At 41.9% G+C, this 25,143-nt stretch overlaps 1 protein-coding gene across 1 annotated transcript; it reads left to right on the top strand.

The window, feature by feature from the left end:
* Positions 1-775: 775 nt before the first annotated feature.
* Positions 776-23,204, top strand: FNDC7 (fibronectin type III domain containing 7; the record flags this gene model as incomplete). Its single annotated transcript, XM_082858949.1, has 12 exons — positions 776-838; positions 1,346-1,364; positions 5,156-5,410; positions 6,534-6,794; positions 8,811-9,068; positions 9,701-9,955; positions 11,605-11,862; positions 12,422-12,676; positions 13,974-14,228; positions 15,839-16,099; positions 19,482-19,511; positions 23,173-23,204. 12 exons carry the CDS (start codon positions 776-778, stop codon positions 23,202-23,204), a joined length of 2,202 nt encoding a protein of 733 aa, XP_082715075.1.
* Positions 23,205-25,143: the final 1,939 nt, after the last annotated feature.

Genomic DNA, 25,143 nt, shown 5'->3' with positions numbered 1-25,143 from the left:
ACACATAACACTGTCAAGTTTGAGGCATAAGTTTGAGGTGCACAAGTGTTACTTTGATACATTTATATATTGTAATATGATCACTACAGTAGCATTAGCTAACATCTCTATCGCATCACATAATTACCATTTCTTTTTTGTGTTGAGAACAGTTAAGATTTAGTCTCTTAGCAACTTTGAAGTTTATAGTACGATATTGTTAACTATAATCACTATGTTGTACGTTAGATTCCCAGAACTTTTTATCTACTAGTTTTAAGTTTCTACCCTTAAACAACATGTCCCCAATCCCTCCACACCAGCCGACAGCAGAACCAATCACTTTGTACTGAAACAACAATAAGAACAACAAATAAAGGTGAAAAAGAAAAAATAAAACTGGTCAGGATCCCCAAGTTTAAAAGAATCATTTCACTATGTCAATAATTTCTATACAGCTTCATAAAATTTTTATTTAGAAAAGAATTTTTAATAGAAAAGGGGAGCATTCTACACATCACCTTGAAACCCATGTTACAGTAGCATTTTGACCCACTTGGCATAGCTTTCTTCCACTCTCTTCTTTTTTTTCAGTCTTTGCAATACCTGTACCTGCCAGTCTCCAGGTGCCCCTAGTTACAGGTCAGCTCCACACAGAAGGGGAGGAGCTACTTCCCGGGGTCTGTTCCCAGAATCAGAGCCCCACATCCCAGCGACAAACAGTGCTGCCCACCCGGGGACCAAAGAGGACCCTGCCCACTTTGTTGTGTGCCATGTGAGTGCTCAGTCCAACAGGATGGCTGGTGGACAGGTGAAATGTTTGTCTGTGATTGGATTCAGTCTTATCTGCCTTAAAATGGTGAGTTCACCATTCCGACCTACCTGCAACTATTTAGGGGGAAAAAAAGATACATTCAATATCTTTCTCTTTTTTTGAGGGCCTCAGGGGTGGGGAGATGGAAATCAAAATACTTTGGAGGCATACCATGATTGTATATGTTTGTGCGTTTGAAATTTAATGCAATTTACTAGTGAAAGAAAACAAGAATATCATTATGTTTTAAGAACAAAGATTTCTGAAAAATCCGTCAGCAGCTACTGACTTAGTTCAATAGGCAGATTCAGGGAGAAAAATGAAACAGTAACGTGATCTCTCTCCATCCTCTCAATTTTATTTAGGATTGTGGTAGATTTGAGTGTTGGAAAATAATTTGTGCAAATAAATACTGTGTGTGGATTGGAAGATTGCTCACACTATGTATAAACATGTTGTGCTAAGTATATTACTGCTCTGACTTAGGTTTTACGTTTCCCCAAATGATGTTTTTCTTTATGGTTCTAATATTCTAAACTTTCCTTTTTTCAGGTTGCTTCAACAAAAACAGGTAACATTCTCTGAAATGCAAGTTTACCCTCCCCATATTTGATTTTAATTTCCATTGTTAATTCCTGGGCTACCCTGAAATATAAAGGCTATACCAGGAAAAATATTCAACATTTTCTGAGCACTCACACTGTGAGTGTAACTGGTAAGACAAATACATGGATCAAAATTTAAAGATACATCCTCATAAGATATTCTTCTTGAGTACTGAGATGTATAGAGTCATGCAGTCATAGATTTTTCTCAAACATGGTTAACCATCAGTAAAGTATTACAATGATCATCATTCCAGTCAAAGAAACAAAACTTTAGTGAAGAACCTAATTTGTCTTCTAAGGAATTAGAGGAGAAAACTAGAAACAGTTTTGATCAAAATTCTCTAATAAAAGATGCTCTAATAAAAGATTCTCTAATAAAAAGATTAGATTCTCTAATAAAAAAGATTTTATACTTCTAATATTGCATCTTTAAAATATAGACAATGAAAACCCAGAGCTGGAAAAAGTCTTTCTTTTAAGAGATTTTATCACCATTTTTCTTGAATAAATGACTGAAGGCGAGGATAATTTCTCTACAGGCCTCTGCTGGCTCATACATTCTAGAAATTTAAGTCCCTAGAATGGAAACTTATGTTCAATGGAATTTAGATTAACTGAAGGAACCATATAATATCAATTATATCACCAATAAACTCTCTTAGTAATTCAGCACAAATAAGAACAAATATTATTTATTGTTTCGTATATACCACAGAAAAGGAAATGTAAATAAGGCAATTAAAATGTTTGATATAGATTTTTGGCTGAGCCATAAAATCCGTGCTTATATAATAGGTTTTTAAAAATTATTATTTCATGCTTTATTCTTACTCACTTATTCTTGAGACACCTTCAGGATTGACCAGGAAGCTGTGAGAAGGACTGTTTAGCCATAAACAAAGTGATTTTTAAAAAATCAGTGGCCCTTCGATTGGATAAAATCCAGTTCTGCTATCTCTTAGAGGGTCCCACGACCACAGGACACACTGAGCCCTCAGAACAGGCCTCTTTTTAGTCCCACGTTATCCACACTATTTGAGAAAAAGAAAGGGGCAGACTGATATACCGGTGATGCTGTTAATTGATTCATCCTGTCTTTTCAATAGATGTGATGTGTTTTATTGATACTGTATAGGAGGTTTCATTTGGGGTGTGTGTATTCTGATTCTTTTTGGGCTCTGGCATCGGCTGTTTATCTGTGTCTGGCCACTGGGGCCACGTGGGCTAATTTAGATCTCTGAGTTGGTAGGATGCACAGATGCTGTGACTCAAAGGGTTTCATTTTTGACTAATCAGAGTGGTTGATTGCAAATCTAGGGAATAAATTTTTCTCTTTCATCAGTGCAGTAAGCTGGCCAAATACAGAACAAAGAAAGAGTGAAGAACTGCTGCTAATTTATGGAGACTTACACGTCCTGCTCAATCTTCTCATCTCTTTAAGGGAAACATAGTACAGAGGTGTTGATCTTTTTTCATTGCTGTTACTGGTCAGATCCTGCTCTAGAACCATGTGTAAACAGGCAATCTGTCTCTCCAGCCTGTGCTTACCCCAGAGTCTCCATAGTCCCACCTTCCCTGGCAGCAACCCCTCCATGGCAGTGCCCTGCAGTCTGGCTTTTCCAAACCCCAAAATTGCTCGTCGTGGTTCACACACACACACACACACAAACACACACACACACACTAACCCTTCCTACCTTTCAATGTGCCCTTACATTCACTATTTTACTTAATCTTTACCATCTTAATATGTAAGTATTTTACATTTCAAAGTAAACTCAAAGATGTAGGAATTATTAATATTCCATATACTCAAGGAAGAAAACTGAGACTAGAAGAGGTTAAATCACTTGTACGTGTTCATAGACAGAAGTAAATGGCAGAGCCAGGGCTCAAACCCAGCATTCTGAAATCCAAATCCTTTGCTATTTTCCCATCATGAAACCCCGCGTTTCATCCTGCTAATACTGGCTTCATGTACTACTATGCTGGGCAAATGTGCCCCTCCCAGCTCAATTCAATACGACAAATTTTGTGGAGTCCTCAGGCCCCTTGACAGGCCTGTGGGGAGATAGCCGGTGTCATGCCAGCCTTTTAGATGCCTTTCAAGCCACTCCATGAAGGCACTGTCACGACAATGTCTAGTTTGGTTGTCATTTATCCAGGAAATTAGTCCATTCCAATGAGCAGGACTGGCTAACAGGAGATAAGATGAACAATGGGGACAAAGGAAGCAGCAGGGATTGAGAGACACTGCAAAGTTAGAGGAAAGAAGGTATTAACAGAGAACAAATAACTGGGGGAGCAGAAAAGGGATGAGTGTGTAGGAGGGATAAATGTGAGACCCCTGCGGGGGCTTTCTATCCTACAACAGGGAGGGGACATAGGCGCTTCCCGCAGAGTCAGCTTCTGCTGGCAAATGGCTAAGATGAGCCCCTGCAACTTTTCCCCAGCATTTATAACCATCACAGTTTTCTTTTGATGGTAAAGGAGACAGTCCTGGGTGATGTTCAAGGAACGTCTGGCCAGTGCACAGTGGACTCTTTGTTCATTCTTGCAGCGTGGTTATTTCTGAGACGCTGCCAAAGCCAACTTTCTGGGCTATGGGTACAGAAAGAGAAGTTGTCTGTATCACGTTTTGCAGGTTAGGGTCTGTTGGAGGGAGGGAGTTGATACTGGCAAATCACACATTTGGACGGTATTTACTTCTCCTCTTTGCCCTAGAGTTTTGTTTTGTACTTTAGTTTTGAACTTGGCATATAGTGATTTTACCCAGCAAATGCAGTACAATAAATATAAAAGACCAGTTGCCAGCTCCAAACCTAAAACCCAGATATTTTTGTTTGACCTTTTCTTCCACTTGGACCTCCTACACCCGGGGCATTTTTGAGTCCGTGGAGTTTTGCAGAGCAGTAAATCTGATTACCACGTTGCATCTTCTAGCCCATGCCCAAAGTATAGGAATGCCTTGTGTAAACTCATGACATAAGCATTCACGGCCTCCTGGCAAACCATGGCCAGGCCCAGGTGAGGAGGGACCCCGGCCTCCCATTCTTAGGCTGGGGCAGATGTTTCGATAGAGAAGGAGAGAATAAAGTTTATTTTTATCTTATATAGAAGAATCTGAAAATTGTTACACTCTGATAATATTAAAGACAGTATGCTCAATTATGAAGCAAAGAACTCAATTCTCCCCCTTTCTCCATTAGATTAAATGCCACTTGGAAAATGTGCAAAGTGCGTGGGTGGAAATCACAGCCTCGACAGAGGTGGGGTATGAAGGTGGACCCTTGCTGGAAACGTCGCATAGAGGTGGGGCAGGGAGGGGAGGCCCGTGACAAAGCATGCCTGGGGATTCACAGAACGCCAGACTGGATTAGCCTCCAGAATGGGAGCCCTCAGTTTCTCTCTCCCTCCCCTCAGAGTTCTTCTCCCAAATCACTCCCTACTCTTAGTTAACTCTTTTAAAAGTACAAAAAGTGCAAATTATCCCGGAGGCTACTGGGAAAAACCTCTTTGAAATCCCATTCCTGAATGGGAGGTTTGAGCTTTCTTGCTCTCTTCTGGAGAGTAGCTTTGCCTTTCTTTTCCTCTGTTTTTTTTTGCTTGTTTGTTTGTTTCTTAATCTGGAAAACAAGGGCAAGGTTTATGTCTGAAGGATGACATGAGAATGACTTAGTTTGAAAGTAAAATGATGAAAGAAGTAATCCTTACAGGTACCCTAGCTAATGTACACCTTCAAAATCTCTTTCAGCTCCCAAAATACCCACTATCGATCAGGCGTATTCAAAACTCAGCAACAGTATCACTGTGGAATGGGCTACAGTGCCAGGGGCCACCGGTTACCTCCTCACGGCCAGAGACGGGAACGTTGTCATTGAAACCGTGGTGGCCGGTTCCCCAGGCACTGTGACGGGCCTGAAGGCTGCTACCTTGTACCAAATCACCATCAGATCCATCAGTCCTGCTGGGAGAAGCCAGGCATCGCCTCCAAAACAGGCAAAGACAGGTAGCTGGTTGCTCATCCTCTGTTGAGCAATTGCTTGTGACCTGGATCAATTATACTGAGGATGCAAATGCATGATGTAATTCTGTGTCATGTGAATGTCTATGATTCAAGGCCCAGAAGTGAAAGCCACCAAGTGACTTTTTTTTGGAATTCAAATGTCTGTGGAGGAGGTGGTATGTAAATTCCAGATGCTTTGGAAAATAAAACCCATTTCTGAGTATCTTTAAAAGCATCCGTGCTTTTAAATCTCTGAAAAAGGGATTTCTGTTTCATTTTGTTTGTTTGTTTGTTTTATAAATTTATTTATTTATTTTTGGCTGCATTGAGTCTTTATTGCTGTGCGTGGGCTTTCTCTAGTTGTGGAGAGCATGGGCTGCTACTCTTCGTTGCGGTGCGCAGGCTTCTCATTGCAGAGCATGGGCACTAGCATGTGCGGGCTTCAGTAGTTGTGGCACACGGTCTCAGTAGTTGTGGCTTGCGGGCTCTAGAGTGCACTCTCAGTAGTTGTGGCACACGGGCTTAGTTGCTCCGCAGCATGTGTGATCTTCCCAGACCAGGGATCGAACCCGTGTCCCCTGAATTGGCAGGTGGATTCTCAACCACTGCACCACCAGGGAAGCCCAGGGATTTCTGTTTTTAACCTCAATTATCAATAAAGACCATGTGGAATAAAGAACACATAGAAGTGATTTTGCTGCACTTTGACTTGTTGGAAATAAAACTATTTAGAGTTTGTCATCAGCATGACTTAAATTGATTTGATAAAGTTGTACCTCAGCATATTTCTGAAAGGTTGCGTGCATGTTAAAATAGTATAAACTATCATTCCCCCCATTGATTTATATTATGATTACAGGGAGGTTTTATCTAATTTCTTACCAACTTCCAGTTGAAGGTATGCCTAATATTAGAATTTCTCTGTTCCCCCTTCCTCTGCTGAGTCATCTGTAATTAATACACATTTAAATAACAATTGTTTAATGGAACTCTGTCATGAATCCTATTGCAAAGTAAATAATTTTTTCATAATATGGATAATCAACCTCAAATTACCTATTCCTAAATTTGAATTAGCCTCTCTTGCACTTTCGTAGCACAAATGCACAGGTTTTTGTCTTTGTAGTGCTGGCTGCACCAATTCTACAAGTAAGCTCTCCAAGTCCAGACTCTATTCTTGTGCAGTGGGAAACCGTATATATGGCAACTGGATTTTCTGTGTCCATTATGCGAGCTAATGGTTTGGGGAGAATATGGAAAGAAAATACCACCAACACCTCCTTGACATTCACCAGTTTAGACGCTGGGACTCTCTACACCATAAAGGCCTATGCATGGAATGCCAGCGGAACACCTGGGGATGACTCCACCTGCAATCAGAGAACAGGTAAGGACTTTGCAGCTCAGTCCCAACCTTCTCCTTTTTGATTAATGAGAAGGGCTGTGCATTGCAGTCACTGAGAGCAGCGTTAAGTGATAAGTACAGAGCAGCTGGCAGCAGCTATTTAAATTTATTATAAGCTTATTTATAGTGTCTTGATAATTCCTCCTCGGTGGTTTAAATGCTTACGGCATGTGTAAAGAAATGCTGCTCAGGGCTTCCCTGGTGGCGCAGTGGTTGAGAGTCCGCCTGCCGATGCAGGGGATACAGGTTCGTGTCCCGGTCCGGGAAGATCCCACATGCCGCGGAGCGGCTGGGCCCGTGAGTCATGGCCGCTGAGCCTGCGCATCCGGAGCCTGTGCTCCGCGACGGGAGAGGCCACAACAGTGAGAGGCTCTCGTACCGCAAAAAAAAGAAAGAAATGGTGCTCAGAGCGCACAGAGCATGTGGCACCACCCACCCAGAGCCAACTTATTTTCAGCTTACATGTTCAATATCACACAGTAGGAGATAATTCTTATTAGGTTTACCAGTCACCTCTTGTCCCTTCATAGGTTCAGACCAAGAGTAGAGACAAAAAAAACTGGGCCAAACAAGAATTTATTCAGCAGACATTTAATGAGTGTGTCCCCGCTTTCAGCTGGCATTGCTCTAGAGGCACAGCAACAAAAAAAACAAACTTCCTGTTATGGTACTTTGTGCTGTGGTGGGAATCAATATTTCAGATATATTTCCCAAAGTCCTCAGTTTGGGCCTGAGGTCAACGAGGGGCTTCCCACCACCTCTCCTCCAGCTATAGGCTGAGAAGCTGATGCATGGTGTGTGTTCTCACAATCCCCATTGCAGGGATACCTGACCGGGGCATCCTACTACATGATAACTAGATGCCCAAACTGAGCTGCTGCTCTGAGCCAAAAGAATGAGATGGAGAGAGAGGGAAGGAGAGAGATTTTTCCTTCTCTTGAGGCAGAGTGAGTCATCCTCTGACAATATGGCCTAGTAGATGCCGGACTTACCAACCAGATTAGCTGTTTCATCTCTTGGGGAGGACCAAGGATAAAGTGGAAAGAAACCAGAAATGTTCTCTCCAACAGTTCCTACTTTGGAGGGGAGTGGAAGCCCCATTGTCTATAGGCCGAAGCAGAAATGTAGGGAGAAGTGAAGGGTTTGCCTTTTATATTACTTCTCCAGGTAGAAATCAGAGCAAGGTGGCCCTAAGGTGATTCATGATGGGCCTGGTGAGTCAGGATGTCTGTGACAAACCAGTCTCTCTGGACCTCTTCCAAGACATTCACTCATTCTTTCTCTCCACAAACATTTATTGAGGGCCTCAAGGTTTTTTAGGCGGATAAGCCTGATGAAAGGAAAGCATATTTCTAAGAATGCAGAGGAAATCGTTTTGGAGATGCTAAAAAACTGCCTTCCTGTGTGACCATCACACTTGATACTTTCCTTTTTTCCCTTTGATTTAGAATAGAAAGTCTTCTCTTCTGTAAACAGCTGTGACCTAAAAGCCCTTACATGTCTTAGCATGTGTCAAAAGTAAAGAAGGAATGTTGTTGAAACTAATCTGTTTAACTTTATCAATCTATAAGAGAATATTTGACCTACCACTTGATAACATACCCACATGGCCCTCTTAGCCCTTCACATTTATAATTTCATTTAATTATTTCTATCACTTATCAAATTGTGCGTTCACTCATTCATTTATTCAAGATATTTATTTAGTACCTCTATGTGCTAGGATCTGTTTTACAGATGAGAAAAATAAATGAATAAATAACAAAAAGATTAAATAACATGGCCTAAGTCATATAGCTAGTTATGAGTTTGCATAGTTAATGGGAGATGTGTTACAAGTTCTCAGGTACCCTAAATCCCAATTTTATGCTTTGTACACTTGCAAGTATCATATGATTGGAGTACTCCATCCTCCAAGCTCTGCAATATTGTTAGGTCAAATCTTACTTGGGTTCTTGAGGTTACTGCAAAAATCTTAATTGTTTCTCAAAAATGTAGGTCCTCGTGCTCCTGCCAACATTCAAGTCTCTTTTGATAGTGGTTCTCTGAAGGCATATGTTTCATGGGCACCGACAGAAGGAGCTTTCAACTATACCGTGATGGCTTTGAGTGACTCTTCCAGGCTGAGCTGTAGTACGACTTTCAGTTCCTGCACCATCTCCTCTCTCCAGTGTGGAACCGAGTACCTGATATCAGTTTTAGCAACTAATGATGCCGGATCTAGCAGATCAATTTCAGCAGTGACCCTGAGAACTGGTATGTAAACAAGAGTGAGATCACTGGGGGGGTTGGTAAGCCAAAGTGACTACCATTAGGGAAACAAATAATCACATGACAATGTTCCAGAACACTCTAGAACAAGCAAAAATGAAAGCCTGGTCTAAATGAAAGTGTTGAGTTGGACTTTCTGATGAGTTTGAATAATGTTGATAGTGAAACCAGATCTCGTGCATTGGAAAAAACACTGAAAATTAGGAAACCTGGTTCCTATTCCAGATCTTTCACTAATTAGTTTATTTTCTTTTGCATTTGTAAAGTTGTAAATATTCTAGGATCCAGTTTGAGTGATACACAACTCTAGCTGTGCAGTACAGATAGTGGTCTCTTATTTACATCATGTTTCACAGACCTAGGCCTGGTAGGAGCTATTTTTTTAAGATAAAGATGGAATGTCTATAGTTTGGAATATGTGTTTAGATATCTTCTCACTTTCATTCTCATCAAAGAGATAAAGACATACGTATGTGGAGGTCTATGCTTCAATTTAGAAATATCTGTGTGTTTTGGGGATGAGAACTAACATTTAGTGAAGAGCTACTTGCATAGAAAGATGCAAAGAAAATCTCTTGCAGTACTCTCACAACTGTTTATTATTTATCATTTCCTAGTTGCTTGTGCACCTGGAAGGGTGACAATCCAAGAAGATCCCCCTGGCCACCTGTCTGTGGTTTGGTCCAGCGTGCATCTGGGTGATTACTATGTGGCCTTTGTGAAGAATGACGATGGCTTGGAAGTACACTGCAACACCTCCCTCACCCAGTGCAATTTCTTATCTGAGTGTGGCTTCACTTACTTTATTAGTGTTTTTGCCTATAACAAGGCAGGACAGAGTCCTTTGGGTGATGTGTTTAATTATACCACAGGTGAGTTGCACTTGATGCTTGTAAAGGGAGTTGAGTTCTGAGTTCACTAAACTCAGCAGCAGAATGGATCATCCATTGCACTTATTGACTTACCTAGACCACCTGGGAGCCATTCTAGGGCCAAGAATGGAAAGTGAATCTCTTCTTTCACATCCTTTCCAGACTAGGGAATTTGGACTTCATGGACTCAAGTTTAATAAGAATGAAAGGTTTAGGAGTGAAAAGAAGGGAAAGAATGTTGGTATTCAAGCTTGCTCTGAAAAGTTGAACCCTCCACCAAGATCTACTCAGTGTTCAGCCCTGTGCTGAAGGCTGAAGGGGAGGTGATCCTTAGGTCTCAGAGTTCACTCTTTCCGCAAGCCCAGAAAACAGGGATGCAATGGCAAAGATTCTACAAGGTGTGGAGGGCTTTGGAGTAGGACACCTGGGTTTAAGTCCTAACTTGACCACCAACTCATTTGCAAAATGGGAATAATGATGTCTACCTTGCTAAGTTCCTTAGTATCTGCTACTGCAAAATGGGACAAATAATAATGAGAACATGGATATGAAAAGGTCTTTGTATATGAGAAAAGCACAATGTAAATACTTTTATTAACATCATTATTATTTTTGCTATTATTCTCCACTAGGCTTGGGTCTTCAAAGGGCAGGGATTGTATTTTATTTATCTCTCATCCTGAATGCTTATCATAGTATGACTGGCATATGGGAGATGCTCGATTTTTAAAGAATGAATGGAGTGAGTGACAAAATTAATTAACTATATTGACAAACAAGAATAATATAATTATATAAATAATAATACTAGCTGGAATACATTTTTAATATTTATTTATTTGGTTGCACCTGGTCTTAGTTGCAGCAGGAGGGCTCCTTAGTTGTGGCATGTGAACTCTTAGTTGTGGCATTCTTGGGGAATCTAGTTCCCTGACCAGGGATCGAACTTAGGCCCCTACATTTTTACCAAGATGAAGGAATCAAATAATTGGTGCTTTTGGAATTTAGAGTCAGAGGATATCAATAAGGTCTCAAGAGCACAGGAGGGTCTACCGGAGGGAGTGGGCTCTGGTAGAGGCCTTTAAGGATGGTGGAATGTAGGTGGGGCAAGAGCATTCCAGAGAAACTCCATGTGAGTTAGACACTTGTCAGAATTTGTCTGTGAGGTAGTATAGGGCCTCTTCTAAAATCTACTAATACAATGCTTCTTCCCCTCCTCCACACCCTAGTTTTATCTAGTTTAGTGTCTGGAAAGACTGATAGGATCTAAAGTTAAACTAAACATGATTTTGTCAGGCAGAAGAAGGGAACCTCATTCCAGTAGCACGAACACAATCTTTGAGGCATAGGGAAATAAAAGCGCGTGTGGGAATTGAGGGGTCTGGTGAGGCAGGGGATGGGGAGGGGCAGCTGGACATATCGACTGGGTAGAGTTTGTAATAACCTTGAATGTCATGCATGGAGAATTTATCCTCTACGTAGTGGGTGTTAGGCCAGGATTGGAGTTGGACAGACCTGTAGGAGATTGTGGCAGTGAATTAGGAGGGTAGTGCAGAGGCTCTGGGCACAGAGACGCCAGGACTCAATGTCACTCTGACAGCATGGCTCCTGTACTGACCTCCGCTCTCTCTCTCTGTTCCTGCTCTCAGCCCCCTGTTGTCCTGGTGACATTAACCCTGTGTTGGTGTCCAGTGACAGAGTAGAGATCGTCTGGTCTCCTGTCCGTGGTGCCGAACTTTATGAAACCAAGGCTGTAGATGGGTTCAGCGTGGTTGAATGCAATGACACTGTTCCGGCTTGCACCCTTTCTGCTCTAGAGTGTGACACCAAGTACAACATCACGGTGTATTCCTTCAGTGAAGTCCGGGGCAGCAATACATCGTGTACTTCCCGATTTATAACCACAGGTATGATACAGGAAAGATTTCATTCATTGATTCTGAACGGCTCCCCCCAGCTATGTCCCTCAGGAAGGGCATTCGGTAAAAAGGCTAACTGCCATTAGCCACCCTGTTGTGGTGACCCTGAGAGCCCCTGTCTTACTAAGGAGATGCAGAAGAGAAGGTGGAAGAGGGAAAGAGGACAAAAAGGAAATAGGAGACCATGGGGAGAGTGGAAGGTTTTGCTAGAGATTACCTCAGCCATTCACTTCCTCCTACCTTTGGGGTGCCTGCCTGTATGCACACCATGAAGGTTAAGGCCACAAGTGTTTGTCCTAATTACTTTCGCTATTGGAATTCAAATGGCTCCTTAACATTTTCTAATTAGTCCGACGCTATGGGAACCCAATACCATATGTCAATGTCAACAAGGTTTCCACACAAAGGCTCTATGAGTTTGCCCTATGTGCATGGTATGGTCGAAAGTAATGATCTCGTAAGGGGGGAAAAGGTCAGTTTTAGACCAAATGGCACGTGTGATATTTTTGATTCTGACTGTTTCAATTCATAATCTAAAATCTCTTAGCTCCTTGCAGTCCTGAAATCAAAAATGTTTCGAAGGATGCCTTTTCCATGATTAACGTGTACTGGCGATCCACTAATGATGAGGCCACTTACACGGTGACTGCCCAGGGAGAGAAAGGGCTGCACCGGTGCAGCAGCACGGGAGAGTCCTGCACCTTGTGGGGCTTGCCCTGCGGCTCAGTGTTCTCCGTCACCGCTGTGGCTGAAACACCAGCAGGACGGAGCCTGCCCAGCTACAGTGTGCCCTTAGAAACGGGTATGTAGCAACAACAGCCTGAACCTCAACTTCAATGGGGTCCTTAGGAATTGTTTTAGGACATGAACTTTCTTATTTGATTTACCCTAAGTGTGATAGAAATACCTTAAACTCAGAGAGGGCTTTCAAAGAACTCCAGTCTTAGAAAATTTTCACACAGGTTCTGTAAAAGTATCATCTGAAGGCTCTAATATATTCAAATACCAACATCAAAGGAGGAATACATTGACTCTGCAAAAACATTTATTTGAATTCGTATTCCCCCATGACACAATCTACCAAAACAACTAACAAGTGACCAAATGAGCTAGTTTATTATTTATTTCTTTGGTTCAGCCCTTTCAAATCTTTCTCTAAAAACTGATTTCTGAGTTTCAGTTTCCTAATTGCTAGAAGGGGATAATGGCTTTATCGGGTGGCTGTGAATATTACGTTATTTATGCTGCAGAGCACTTAGAGTGCCTGATGCACAGTAAGAGCATGATAAACGAAAGCTGTTATTGCTTCATAGCATTGTGTGTGAATGAAATTTAGCAAATTAAAGCCTTTGGACATTATTTTCTCTTATATACAACGATAGATGGCACTTTAGGCTAGATAAGTTGAAACGTAAAGGGCAGCATAACAGAGACAATGCCAAATATGCAGGAAGATTCCAGATATTCTATATCCTGTATAACGGATCTTTGAAAAGTTGAGAATTGTTTGTGGTAGTCTTAGGTGGCTAAGAATATTTTGAGCTTTTATATCAACTATGTACTATGAAATGCATGAGAAAGGCAAAATACATTTCACTGCAAACGTTAAGATATATTGGGAGAAAAGGTGAATGCAACCATTGCTTTAAAATTTGCAATTGGAATTGTTAAAGTTGGAGAAAAACAAAGGGTTTCTTTCTTATTCTGAAAAAAATTGGGGAGAATCTCACATTACCCATAGCCAGTTATTGCACTGCATTCTTGGGGAAAGCACCTGCTATATACAGTGATGTTAAATAACGTATCAGAGGGAATGAGATTTTACTTAACAAAAGAAAAATTTTAAAGTTTTTTTAAATGTATCTTTTTATTGAAGTATAGTTGAGGTACAATGTTATAGAAGTTACAATATAGTGATTCACAATTTTTAAAGGTTATATTCCATTTACAGTTATTAAGGATGTTTTGATTAACAGTTGAAGGTTTGAGAAATTTAGGATATTGAATGAAACACAGGCAAGATACCATACTTGGTTAGTTTTCACAAATAACCCTCGCTGGAAACAAATGCCCAATTTTTTTCTCTTTCCTCATTTAAGTGCCGTGCTGCCCAGCCAGTCTGACAGTAACTCAGGTCACACAATCGGTAATCAACGTGAGCTGGACTGTTGGGACCGGCGCCCAAACCTATGTGACAGCTCTGGAGTCACACACTGGACAGTCTAAGTGTCACACCCATCAAAACCACTGCCTCCTGGGATGCATCACATGCGGCATCAATTACACAGTGGCATTAAAAGCAATTAGTGCCACTGGGTTGACTGCGGACTGTGGCTACCAAAGTTATTCCTTGAGTAAGTGAGTAAGAGTAAGAGTAAGTGAATTCTAACCTCTAGCTCTAGAGTATCAACAAGGACTTTGACTATTATAGATCCAGACATAGCCTTTCCATCTCATTTTAAAAGATGCTGCATCTCCACCAAGCTTGCATGGTAAGTTCAGATTACTTTCTAAAATGTTTACAGTTTTCCTCTTGACTTAGGACCTCAAAGGTTCAGAGGCTTCTGTTAGTAGTTGGTGAATTAACTCCCCCGGTAACAAGGTTCAGGTGTACTTTTTCTGAAAGAAGGATAGGTTTTTATATGACCCAGCTACCTGCAGCACAGAGTAACTCAGTCTGGCAGAGTTTTCAGAAAGGATTTAGATCACACATTCTAGTTGGTTTGAATTTTTCTTTCTTCTTCTTCTTCTTATGCTACTACCTCACTCTTCTAAACCACTCCAGCTTCTTCTATGGTTTCTTATTTCAACAGGTTAACAGAGCACAGTATTGCATCTTGTTCTTCACAAAGACCAAGCCACTAGGAAATAGTGGGAGAAGTAGGGAGTGGTACAGGGTTAGCAAATAAGATTTCTCTGGTGTGATTCTAGTCCATTGAAGTGGCTGCTTGGAGAACTGTTTCGAAAAAATCTTCTAAGGATGCTTCTCAGGCTTAATGGGAGAGAGTACGATGACCAGTTAGCTGTATCTGCCCCGAGGCATGGGGTGGGAGAGTTGAAATATAATTTTGGCATCCCAAAGGTAGTAGAGTGAGTCTTCAACTAGGAGCTTAAAGACCTGGCTTCTTAAACTGCACCGCGTTATCTTATTCTCTGATTCCATTTCCTCATTGGTAAGAGAAATAGGAATGATCATGATATGAAAGCACTTAAAATGTGCTACACATACATAAGCTAGATTATCATTCCTTTTGGCCTATTAGCTTTCATTAGGTTTGCTGCCTAATTTTTCACCTTGATATCCAGTTCTGGAAATATGGCCCATTGCTTACCTTCACACCTAAAAAACCATTTTTTTTAAAAGAATAAATCAAAGAAGTCTATCTGTAACTGAATTTTTTATTATTATACAATAGCATTTTTATTTTAGTTACTGAGGAATCCACCATTTGACACCTAATATGTGGCCTGCTCAAGGTACTCAGGAAAAGAGAAAGGAAAAGTACCCAGTCAGCTAGCATGCATGGAGAGTGGACCAGCGACAGGTGTCATGCTACTCAGCTCAGCAAAATAGGTCTTTTCAGTTAATGCTGAATGCACTGAATTATATTTAAATTGAATCCCACTAAAATCGTATGAAAATAGGGCACTATGAGAGATCTTGACAAGAATTCTGTGCATTTGACTCATAAAGTTTGAGTCATATACAATACGTATCTGCCAAGCGTGGACTTTTGGCCTCACCATTATTCTCTATTAAAAACTCATGCCCCACCTCACCCTCACACATGGATTTCTAATCATGTGACCCACCACAGAAGGAACTTGAACACTCCCTCAAATCTTGCTCTAATCATTTATTATGGAGTAGGCTACTTAGGTTGTTTCCCCATAATAACAAAGGCCAGGTTTGTGGTGATGGTGGAATAGTGATGTGTTTGTTTTTGTTTGTTTTATCCTTCAGGTTCCTGCTGCCCTTTGGGGGTGAAATTATATAGGCTGGTCCCTAATGGTATCCGGATCTACTGGCAGGCCTCCAGGGGCTCTGCCAATTACAGCGCTGACCTCTATGGTTCCAAAGGCATTTTCACGTGTGCCCCAAGCGCTGGCCTCAGTTTCTGTGATATCGCCGAGATACCCTGCGGGGATGTGTATACCGTGATGGTCTCCCCAGTTGCTGAGACAGGACTGAAGCTTACTTTCTGTCCAAAAAAAATATATTCAGGTAGGACAAATTATGACCCTTTATTTAAAACTAGTCCTCAACTCAATCTTGAATTAAGACTCAGAACAATCACACTTATTTGCTATGTAGGAAGGTCAAAGAGGGCATGACATTGTGTACCTCCTGCAGGCAGATTCTGGCTACTGGGGACCCCAAGCTTCTTTGGAATTGTGCTTTATTATTACTTGATTTGGAGACACTCCTCTCATCCCTCTCTCTCTTTTCTCCTTCAGAAAAAGGACCAGATGCTTGCTGCTTGAACAGTAAAGCAGATTTAAAATGATTTTCTGCTTTGAGATTTGAGGATAGGTTTGTAACATAGCGTTAGAGATCATGACAAACAACCTGAATGTTTGAAATAAGAGACTTGAACCTTTATTTGCACAGATTCAGTCTTATGACTGAGGGAGAGTTGGAGGATCAGAAAAAAACAAATTTATAAATCATAAGCTAGGTTTGGAAATATGAGTGGGCAGACAGTCTGTGATCACAAAACACATGAATGTCAGCCACTGCCATCTCACCAGAGCTGGCAGAAAAACATTAGCAATTCTCCTGTTCTGTATTCCAACACGTTCTGCTACCTTGCCCAGGGCATAGTCATATAGTTTTCATATCTTTCTAAAATAAAATAAAATGAAGAGATGATGAAGCCCTAGAACTTTGCAGGTGAACACAAGAAGAGGAATAAATATTGGCTCAGAAACTTTACTAATAACCAGAATCTAAAATTTCCAATTATGGGTTGGTGACAAGAAGGTTCAAGATGGCTCCTGGTGATGGAATGAGGCCAGGTCCTCTTCAGGGGGTGTTCTTGCTGTCCTTGGTTGTCATGCTCTGATTCCTTGCTTTTTCATTATCTTGTCCAGAGGACAAGCTGGGCCAAAGCATGGTCCTATGGGAAGGGCCAGGAATAGGTTTTTGGGCTGAGGATGACCTCTTAGGAAGAAGAGCCTACAGGTCAACAACAATACTTCACTATATTTGCATAATGTTTTGAAATTTATCAAGCGTTTTCATATTCAATATTTCACTGAATGCTCAAAATAACTCTATGAGGTAGGTTCAACAGATTTTATTATCTCCAATATATAAATGAACAAACTGAGACTCAGAGGATCCCAAATCTCTACCTACAACCCTTCTCTTCTTCTAACCCCTAAATCCATATGCAAATGTGTTATATCTCCTTAGAGATAAGACACAGGCATTTCAACTCCTCAAGGCTAAAAGGAATTTCTGATCTTCTGCAGTTTTTGATCTTCTGTCATCCTTGTTTCAAGTACTCAAGCTGAAAACCCAGGAGTCAGCTTCCCTCTCCCTCACCCTCCATGTTTTAGTAGTCTCCCAGCCCTGTCCTGTTCACTCCATGATGGTTTCTAAATCCAACTTCTTCTCTTCATTCCTATAGCTACTTCAATATTTCAGGGTCTTACTACTTCTCCCCTATGCTACTACACCAGTCCTGTCCTCCTGCCCTCTTGCCAGTCTTCATACTATTGCTAGAGTTGTCATTCTAGGACACTGACCCAACTATCTTTCTTTCATGCCTCAGAATCCTCAGAAATTTTCTATTGCCCCACAGAATAAAATTCAATCCTCTGAGCATGGCATTTAAGGTCCCTTACAATCTGTCCCCCATCTGTCTTTCTACACCTGCACTATCCAATAGAAATTTAATGCAAGTGTGAAAAATTTAAATTTTCTAGTAGCCATGTTAAAAAGGTAAAAAGAAATAGGTGCAATTAATTTAATAGTATATTTTAGTTAATTTTAATCCAAAATATTCTACTTTTCAACATGGAATCAATATAAAAATTTTATATATTTTTTCTATACTAAGTCTTCAAAATCTTGTGTGCATTTATTTAATACAGCACATCTCAGTTCAGAGTAGCCACATTTGGAATGCTCATAGCTACATGTGGTAAGTGGCTACTGTATTGGACAGTACAATTCTAGGTTCATTCTGCAACATCTCTCCTGAGAAGACTCCATTCTCTAGTCACATGGAACAATTCACACACATCTGCCCTTGGCACACACGCATACCATGGCACATCATGTTTCTGAGGTAATGCAGCACTCCTCTCTTTGCCTGGATTTCCACCCCACCTCAACCAAGGGAACTCCACCAGCCCAAACTCTCCCTCCTCTCTGAAGTCTTCTCCAGTTCTCATAGTCTGAGTTCGTTTCCCTCCTTTATGACTCCACCTCACTTTTATCTTCACCACACCATATTACTGTGAGTTGAATGTGTGTTATTTCTGCTAAATGGTAATCTCTTGGACTCTCAGTACTTTGCATGTAACTGTTGCCCAATACATTTTAAATTTAAAAAAGAATGAATAAAAGAGCGTATGTGTTTTTCTATGATTATACAGCCAGTAAGTGAGTGATGAAAGTCTGTTCTTTCTCCTACTTCATACTCACAATTCAACCCTTAGAGAGTCATTCCTCTGATAGTTTGTTAGTTGGAACTCTAATACCTTTGGTGGGGTGTTATCTCAAGCCTGTAGCCATTTCACTTTAGTAAGGGTTGGCTGTCTAGACTCAAGTTAAGGAATCTACCTTTGTTCTGTCTCCCTAGTAAAAACCATGCATCTGAGGGAAGGTTTTTGGTTTCGTTTTTTGGTGTGTGTGTGTTTTTTTCTCCAATATCAATGATGCCTTAATCCTGTAATTAGGATGATACTGTAAATGATAATAATGACTAATATTTATTGAGTGCTGTGTGCCAGACACTATTCTAAGGGCTTTACATGTATTAACTCAGTTGACCCTTATAACAACCCTATGAGGTTATTTTTTTAATTAATTTATTTATTTGGCTGCATTGGGTCTTCGCTGCTGTGTGTGGGCTTTCTCTAGTTGCGGCGAGCAGGGGCTACTCTTTGTTGTGGTGCGCGGGCTACTCTTTGTTGCGGTGCACAGGCTTCTCATTACGGTGGCTTCTCTTGTTGCGGAGCGTGGGCTCTAGGTGCGCCAGCTTCAGTAGTTGTGGCTCGTGGACTCTAGATCACAGACTCAGTAGTTGTGGTGCACGGGCTTAGTTGCTCCGCGGCATGTGGGATCTTCCCGGACCAGCGCTCGAACCCGTGCCCCCTGCACTGGCAGGCGGATTCTTAACCACTGCGCCACCAGGGAAGTCTGAGGCTGGCATTCTTATTCTTACCACTTAACAGATAAACTGAGGCACAGAAAAGTCAAGTAACTTGTCCAAGTTCATACTGTTAGCAGGTATCTCCTTCTCTTATCCCCTAAGCTGATTCTTACTCATTCTTTGGTTCACTTCCCTATTATTCTTTCTTAAATTATATCTTCACCATCTCAAATACATCAATAAATATATTTTAAATGCTTGTGTTTTTATTTTTTACAGTAACCTGTTCTGGAAGTACACTTGGAATGGGTAAGTCATTTTTCTCATGGATACTATAGAAAGGAATTTTTTTGTTGCTCTTTAAGGGGACTTAAGTGAGGATCAAAGCTGACTCTTCAGGGACTTCCCTGGTGGCTCAGTGGGTAAGACTCTGCACTCCCAATGCAGGGAGCCCAGGTTTGATCCCTGGTGGGGAAACTAGATCCTGTGTGCATGCCGCAACAAAGATTCTGTGTGCCGCAACTAAGACCTGATGTAGCCAAAATAAATAAAAATAAATTAAAAACAACAACAACAACAAAGGCTCATGCAGCCCTTAATTTTAAAAAGAAAGCTGACTTCAATTAGAAAGGCAAATGCTTTCTTTCTGTGATGCGAGGGGTCCTTGCTCCCCTCTCCCATAACATTTTCTCCCCTATTAGATTGTCTCCCCTCAGATTCCACCGGTGGAGATGAACTCCTTTGGATTCTGAAATTTTTTCAGTCTTCCAGGGTCCCACAGGAAAATGTAAATATGTTTCAGAGAGGCAGCCGCTTCATCCCTCACTTCAGAGAGTGGTTTCCAACCCTGCTATACACTGAGTCACTTTGAGAGCTTAAGAGTAATTGATGCCTGGGCTATATCCCCAGAAAATCTGATTTAATTGGTTTGGGGTAAAGTCTGGGCATCAGGGTTTCTAAAAGCTCTTTGGGTGATTCTAAAGTGTAGCCAAAGCTGAGAACTGCTGCTTTAGAGCAGACCTTATCAAACCCTATTGTGCACCCGAATCACCTGGGGCCTTGTTAAAACCAGATTCTGATTTGGTAGGTGTAGGAAAGATCTGAGACTACACTACAAACAAGGTCCGGGTGATGCTGGTGATGCCAATACTGCTGGTCTGACCTCACTTTTTTTTTTTTTAATTAATTTTTGGCTGCGTTGGGTCTTCGTTGCTGCACACAAGCTTTCTCTAGCTGTGGTGAGCGGGGGCTACTCTTTGTTGCGGTGCGCGGGCTTCTCATTGTGGTGGCTTCTCTTGTTGCAGAACACAGGCTCTAGGCGCCCGGGCTTCAGTAGCTGTGGCACGTGGGCTCAGTAGTGGTGGCTCACGGGCTCTAGAGTACAGGCTCAGTAGTTGTGGCACACAGGCTTAATTGCTCTGCGGCATGTGGGATCTTCCCAGACCAGGGCTCAAACCCGTGTCCCCTGCATTGGCAGGTGGATTCTTAACCACTGCGCCACCAGGGAAGTCCCTAACCTCACTTTTAGTAGTCAGCTGTTGGAATCTGTTAACAGCCTACAGAGAGCTAGGATGTCTGCTTCCAGTCTGCATGGGTGGACATGGCCAGCAGAGGAAAAGGGGTGCTGAAAGTGTAGCTGGAGTAAAGATAACCCTCACGGCCACTCAGGTGTGCTCATGGCTGATCCTGTCTAGGCTATTCGGGGTGCCCCACAGAGGCTACACTTGGCTGGGGCCACGGAGATGACCACACAGACCTGTGTGTGCTGACCCAGTAAGTAGCATGTACTGCTTCACGAGGGATCTTCTAGGAGGCCTGCTTGATTTGGGGTCGTGGGAAAACCCCCAGGGAATATTATCAACCCCAAAGTACAGACGGGACACGTAAACACACATACACATACACACAATCAGACATGGCTGACTTCAGAGAGTGTGAGTGGAAATGAAGCCTTCCTACCAGTAAAGCCCACCAGACAGCCTCCCAGCCTGGGCCAGCTCCCCTCCGAAACTTCCTTCCACTGGTAGGACACATGCTTCTCTGTGCTGCCTGTTCTCTATTTCCTCTCCCAGTCTACTACTTCTCTGAGCACAGCAGGACTCATGCTTTCTAATTCTTGCCCCACCTGCAGGTCTGAAATAAGAATAATCCCTATTAATTTTTAAAGAGTTTCTGTTTCCAGTGACTACAGGGAAACAGACCTGGCTTATTAAAAACAAACTGTGTTAGCATACGGTTTTTGTTTTTCTCTTTTTGATTTCACTTTGTTATACAACAACACTGTAAAGTGTTGTGTATAACACAACACTGTAAAGCAATTATACTCCAATAAAGGTGTTTAAAAAAAAAACTGTGAGGAAAGCTCTAAATTATAAAAAATTACTTTAAAAAACTCCCAAAGTACTAATGACCATAAGCCCCTGGTCTTCAGTGAAATGTACATGGGCCTGGGTCTGCATTCTTGGAAACTATTTCCAGTATTATGGCCATTTTAAATTAGTGTTTCCCTTGAGCCATAGAGGGGTAGTAGAAGTGTCTTGGGGGCCCCTAAGGGGTGAGGAGTGGTGTATTGTATTCTGGTCTGCCCTAAGATTTTGTTTTGTCGTTGTTGTTGTTGGCCGCGCCATGATGCATGCGGGATATTAGTTCCCCAACCAGGTATCGAACCTGTGCCCCCTGCATTGGGAGCACAGAGTCCTAACCACTGGACCGCCAGGGAAATCCCTTACCTAAGATTTTGTTAGAGAAAGAGTCGCAATACTTTTTTTTTTTAAATGCTTGAAAACCATCACTCTTAGACCTTGCTATTCATCAGCATCACCAGAACGCTTGTTCAAAACGTACAATCTTAGGCCCCACCCAGATTTACTAAATCCCCAGATGATTCACATGCATGTTCAAGTTTGAGGATCACTGCTTAGACAGTAGTGTTCAAACTCTGGTGTGCATCAGAATCTCTTGGAGAGCTAATAAAGGATGTAGAGAACCAGGCCTGCTGACGTGGGTAAGACCTGGGCCTTCGTGTTTCTGTCAGGTTCCCAGGTGATTCTGACTCTCCAAGTTTGAGAAGCCCTGCTCTAGGTCACTACTGTCCCCTTCCTCTGTCCCTCTGGGCTGGCCCTGATCGTTGCTTCTCCCTTCCTTAGCAATTTCAGTCTTCAACCTGAAGAGATCTGACCCTCTCTTTAAGGAGATCCTTGTAGAAATCCTGCAACACTCTCAACAAATGAGTATATGGGGGCCTCTACATCATACAGAATTCATTGTATTAAGGGAGAGATTCTAAATTGCTTCCAATTTCAGCATTTCTCCTCTCTATACACAGGAGTAGTCAGATTAGGTCCCTGGTTGACATGGGGCCTCCAGATATGCTAAGAGAAGCCTTGGGAATCTTTTTGTCTAAGACTTTTGGTCTTGCTTTACTCTTGGATTATCCTAAAGCTTTCCAACAGCATGAATGGATTTTTTTTAAGAGACAGATCTGGATTCAAATCTGGCCACCATCCCTTACCCTGAGGCAACTTGCTTCAATTCTAAGTATAGGTTTCCTCATCTGAAAATTGGAAAAAACTCTTCATAAGATGTTATGAAGATTAAAGGAGATATACATTGTTGGTCACAATGACAGGCCCAAAGTAAGCTCAATTAATAAAAGGCCTGGGGGTGGAGAGGAAAGTTCTTTGTCCTGGGTCAGTAATCTGAGCTCAAAGAGACTCTTGGGGAGGATTCATTTCATCAAGCAGGAGAGAGAATACCCTGCTTAGTTAGAACCTGCTGGTGAGTTTCTTTTTGCCCTTTGAACAGTTCAGATTCTCTTAATTTTGTTTATTTGCTGTGAAGTGCTGCAAAAATAGCATTTCAAATTAAAATGGTAATCTGAACCTCAGAGACATTTAAGGGCTTTTTAATTTAAGAAAATGTCTGCAAATTTAATGCATTTCGTGGCTTCTTCCCTTCTTTGCCTTTTCAGTGATTTACAGAGGGAAGAGAAATGCGGTGTGACATAGTGAACCATGGATAAAAAAAGAGACTTGACTAGTGAGTAATTTAAATTGAAATGGTATGATTCAAAGGCAAAGTTTTTTTTTTTTTTTCTTGCTTTGCTTTAAAAAAATTCTTCCCATATCTTTTTCAGAGTTTCCTCAATTGTTAGTGTGATTAGAGATGGAAAAGATCTATTAGAATACAAAATGCCTCTAGGATAGGACAAGCCCTTTTGGCCTTTAGAGAACCACTCTAGCTCCGTTTCCTGCAGGAAGGTGTGACCTCACCTGCACAGGAGTTCAAGATGGGCTTCGGAGAGAACTCAGTAGAGAAATGAATCCAGAAAGTCCTCTGGAAGGCTGCCAGAGTGAGCCAGCACACTGGGAAAGTCCTGGAAATGTGAAAGTTCTGCTTAGCAGAAATTCTTTATTTCACATTCAGACATACTACGGACTTCAGCACACCCACTTCATAAGCATTTCATCGACCCCAGCACTTGCCGTGTGGCCCTCTAGCCATTCAAGGGTTGGACACGTCCACCCTCAGAGAAGTCGAAATCAAGCCACCACACATAGACAGCGCTCACCCAAGACGAACCTCCACCAGGACTTTGGCCAAGGTTGGATAGCAGCAGCTGCCAGGGCCACCTGTAGTAACAAACACCCTCAGCTCAAGTTAGGAGGAAGCTGAGCCACTTGCAGCCTTCACCAAGCCAAAGCATCGTGTGATGAGACCTCTGTGTGTCTGGGAAAGCAGAGCTGTTGGCCTGTTGCTGGAAGGACTGTGGTCATGTTTTTGAATGAGCAAAGATTTCAGATGGAGGGACAGCCAGGACCAGAGCCTCAAATGGTGGCAGAGTGACATAGGGAAGGACCATCAGTCTTGCTGGCTGTAGCCCCCGCTTACACTCTAACTGCTTTTTTTTTAATCTTTGGAGAGAAAAGGCAGTGATATATAATATAAATCTGTTGTACCTAAAATAATTTTGTCCTTCAAGTGCCAGTAACCTTAGTAAAAGATAGTGCAAGTAGGACTTGTGTAACACACACGTAACTAAAGTGTTTACTCCCCAGAAGCATAGCTGTGGAACTAAGAATGTCTGTTGTTAGGAACAGCCATAAAACTCTGCCCAGAGGGAACTGGAGCGTGGAATTAGCCTTGAGGTACACTAGGAGGGAGCAGCAAACTTCCTTTTCTATGTCTGCTTTCCCTTTCTGTGTAAGACTGATGAGAGATACCCCCCAGAGCAACTGCACTTGAAAAGGACATAGACGAAGACATGGATCCCGAAAAATGGAATTTGCTGTATCAGAGAGCACACACAGAGGAGGGCCAAGTTTTAGTTCACTTTTGTTCCTAAATACCAGTGTCTGAACAGGAGTCAGGCTAGGTGTATCGACATCAATTGGGGAACCCATTACTTAATATAGATTTCCGGGTACCACCCATGGAGTTTCTAACCCAGCAGGTTTGGGACCAGGCCTGGGAATGTATATTTTTAACAAACTCACCAAGTGATTCTGACATGCAGCCGGGTTTGGGAACCTTAAAAGGCTTGCCTTGGTGAGTTCTTCCTTGAAGCAACATTTCAATGATGGGAAGCTGAGACGTGTTAAAAGATAAGCTGAGGCATATTAAAAATTTTAAGAGTTTATTTGAGCAGAAATTGATTCAAATTCAGCAGCACCAAAACAGAAAAGGTTAGGAGTGCCCCACTGACAGGTGCTGGGGGCGGGTGTTGGTGGTGATGGGGCTTTTATTGAGAAGAGGCAGAAGCAAAGCAAGGATATTATTTGATTAACTCTAAAGCTATGGCCAATAGCTATATGGCTATAGTGGTTGCCTTATTTGGGAAACCCTAGTTGGCTGTTTGTGATTGATTGTCCTTAGATTTTGATTTCTTAACCTCGAGACCCTTACAGACTTAGGTTTTTGTTTGCTTAGGAAGGCCGCTAAG

This window comes from Leucopleurus acutus (genome assembly GCF_964270905.1).
Source record: "Leucopleurus acutus genome assembly, chromosome: 2".
Lineage (NCBI taxonomy): Eukaryota > Metazoa > Chordata > Mammalia > Artiodactyla > Delphinidae > Leucopleurus > Leucopleurus acutus.
This window is presented reverse-complemented; position numbering and strand designations above follow the sequence as displayed.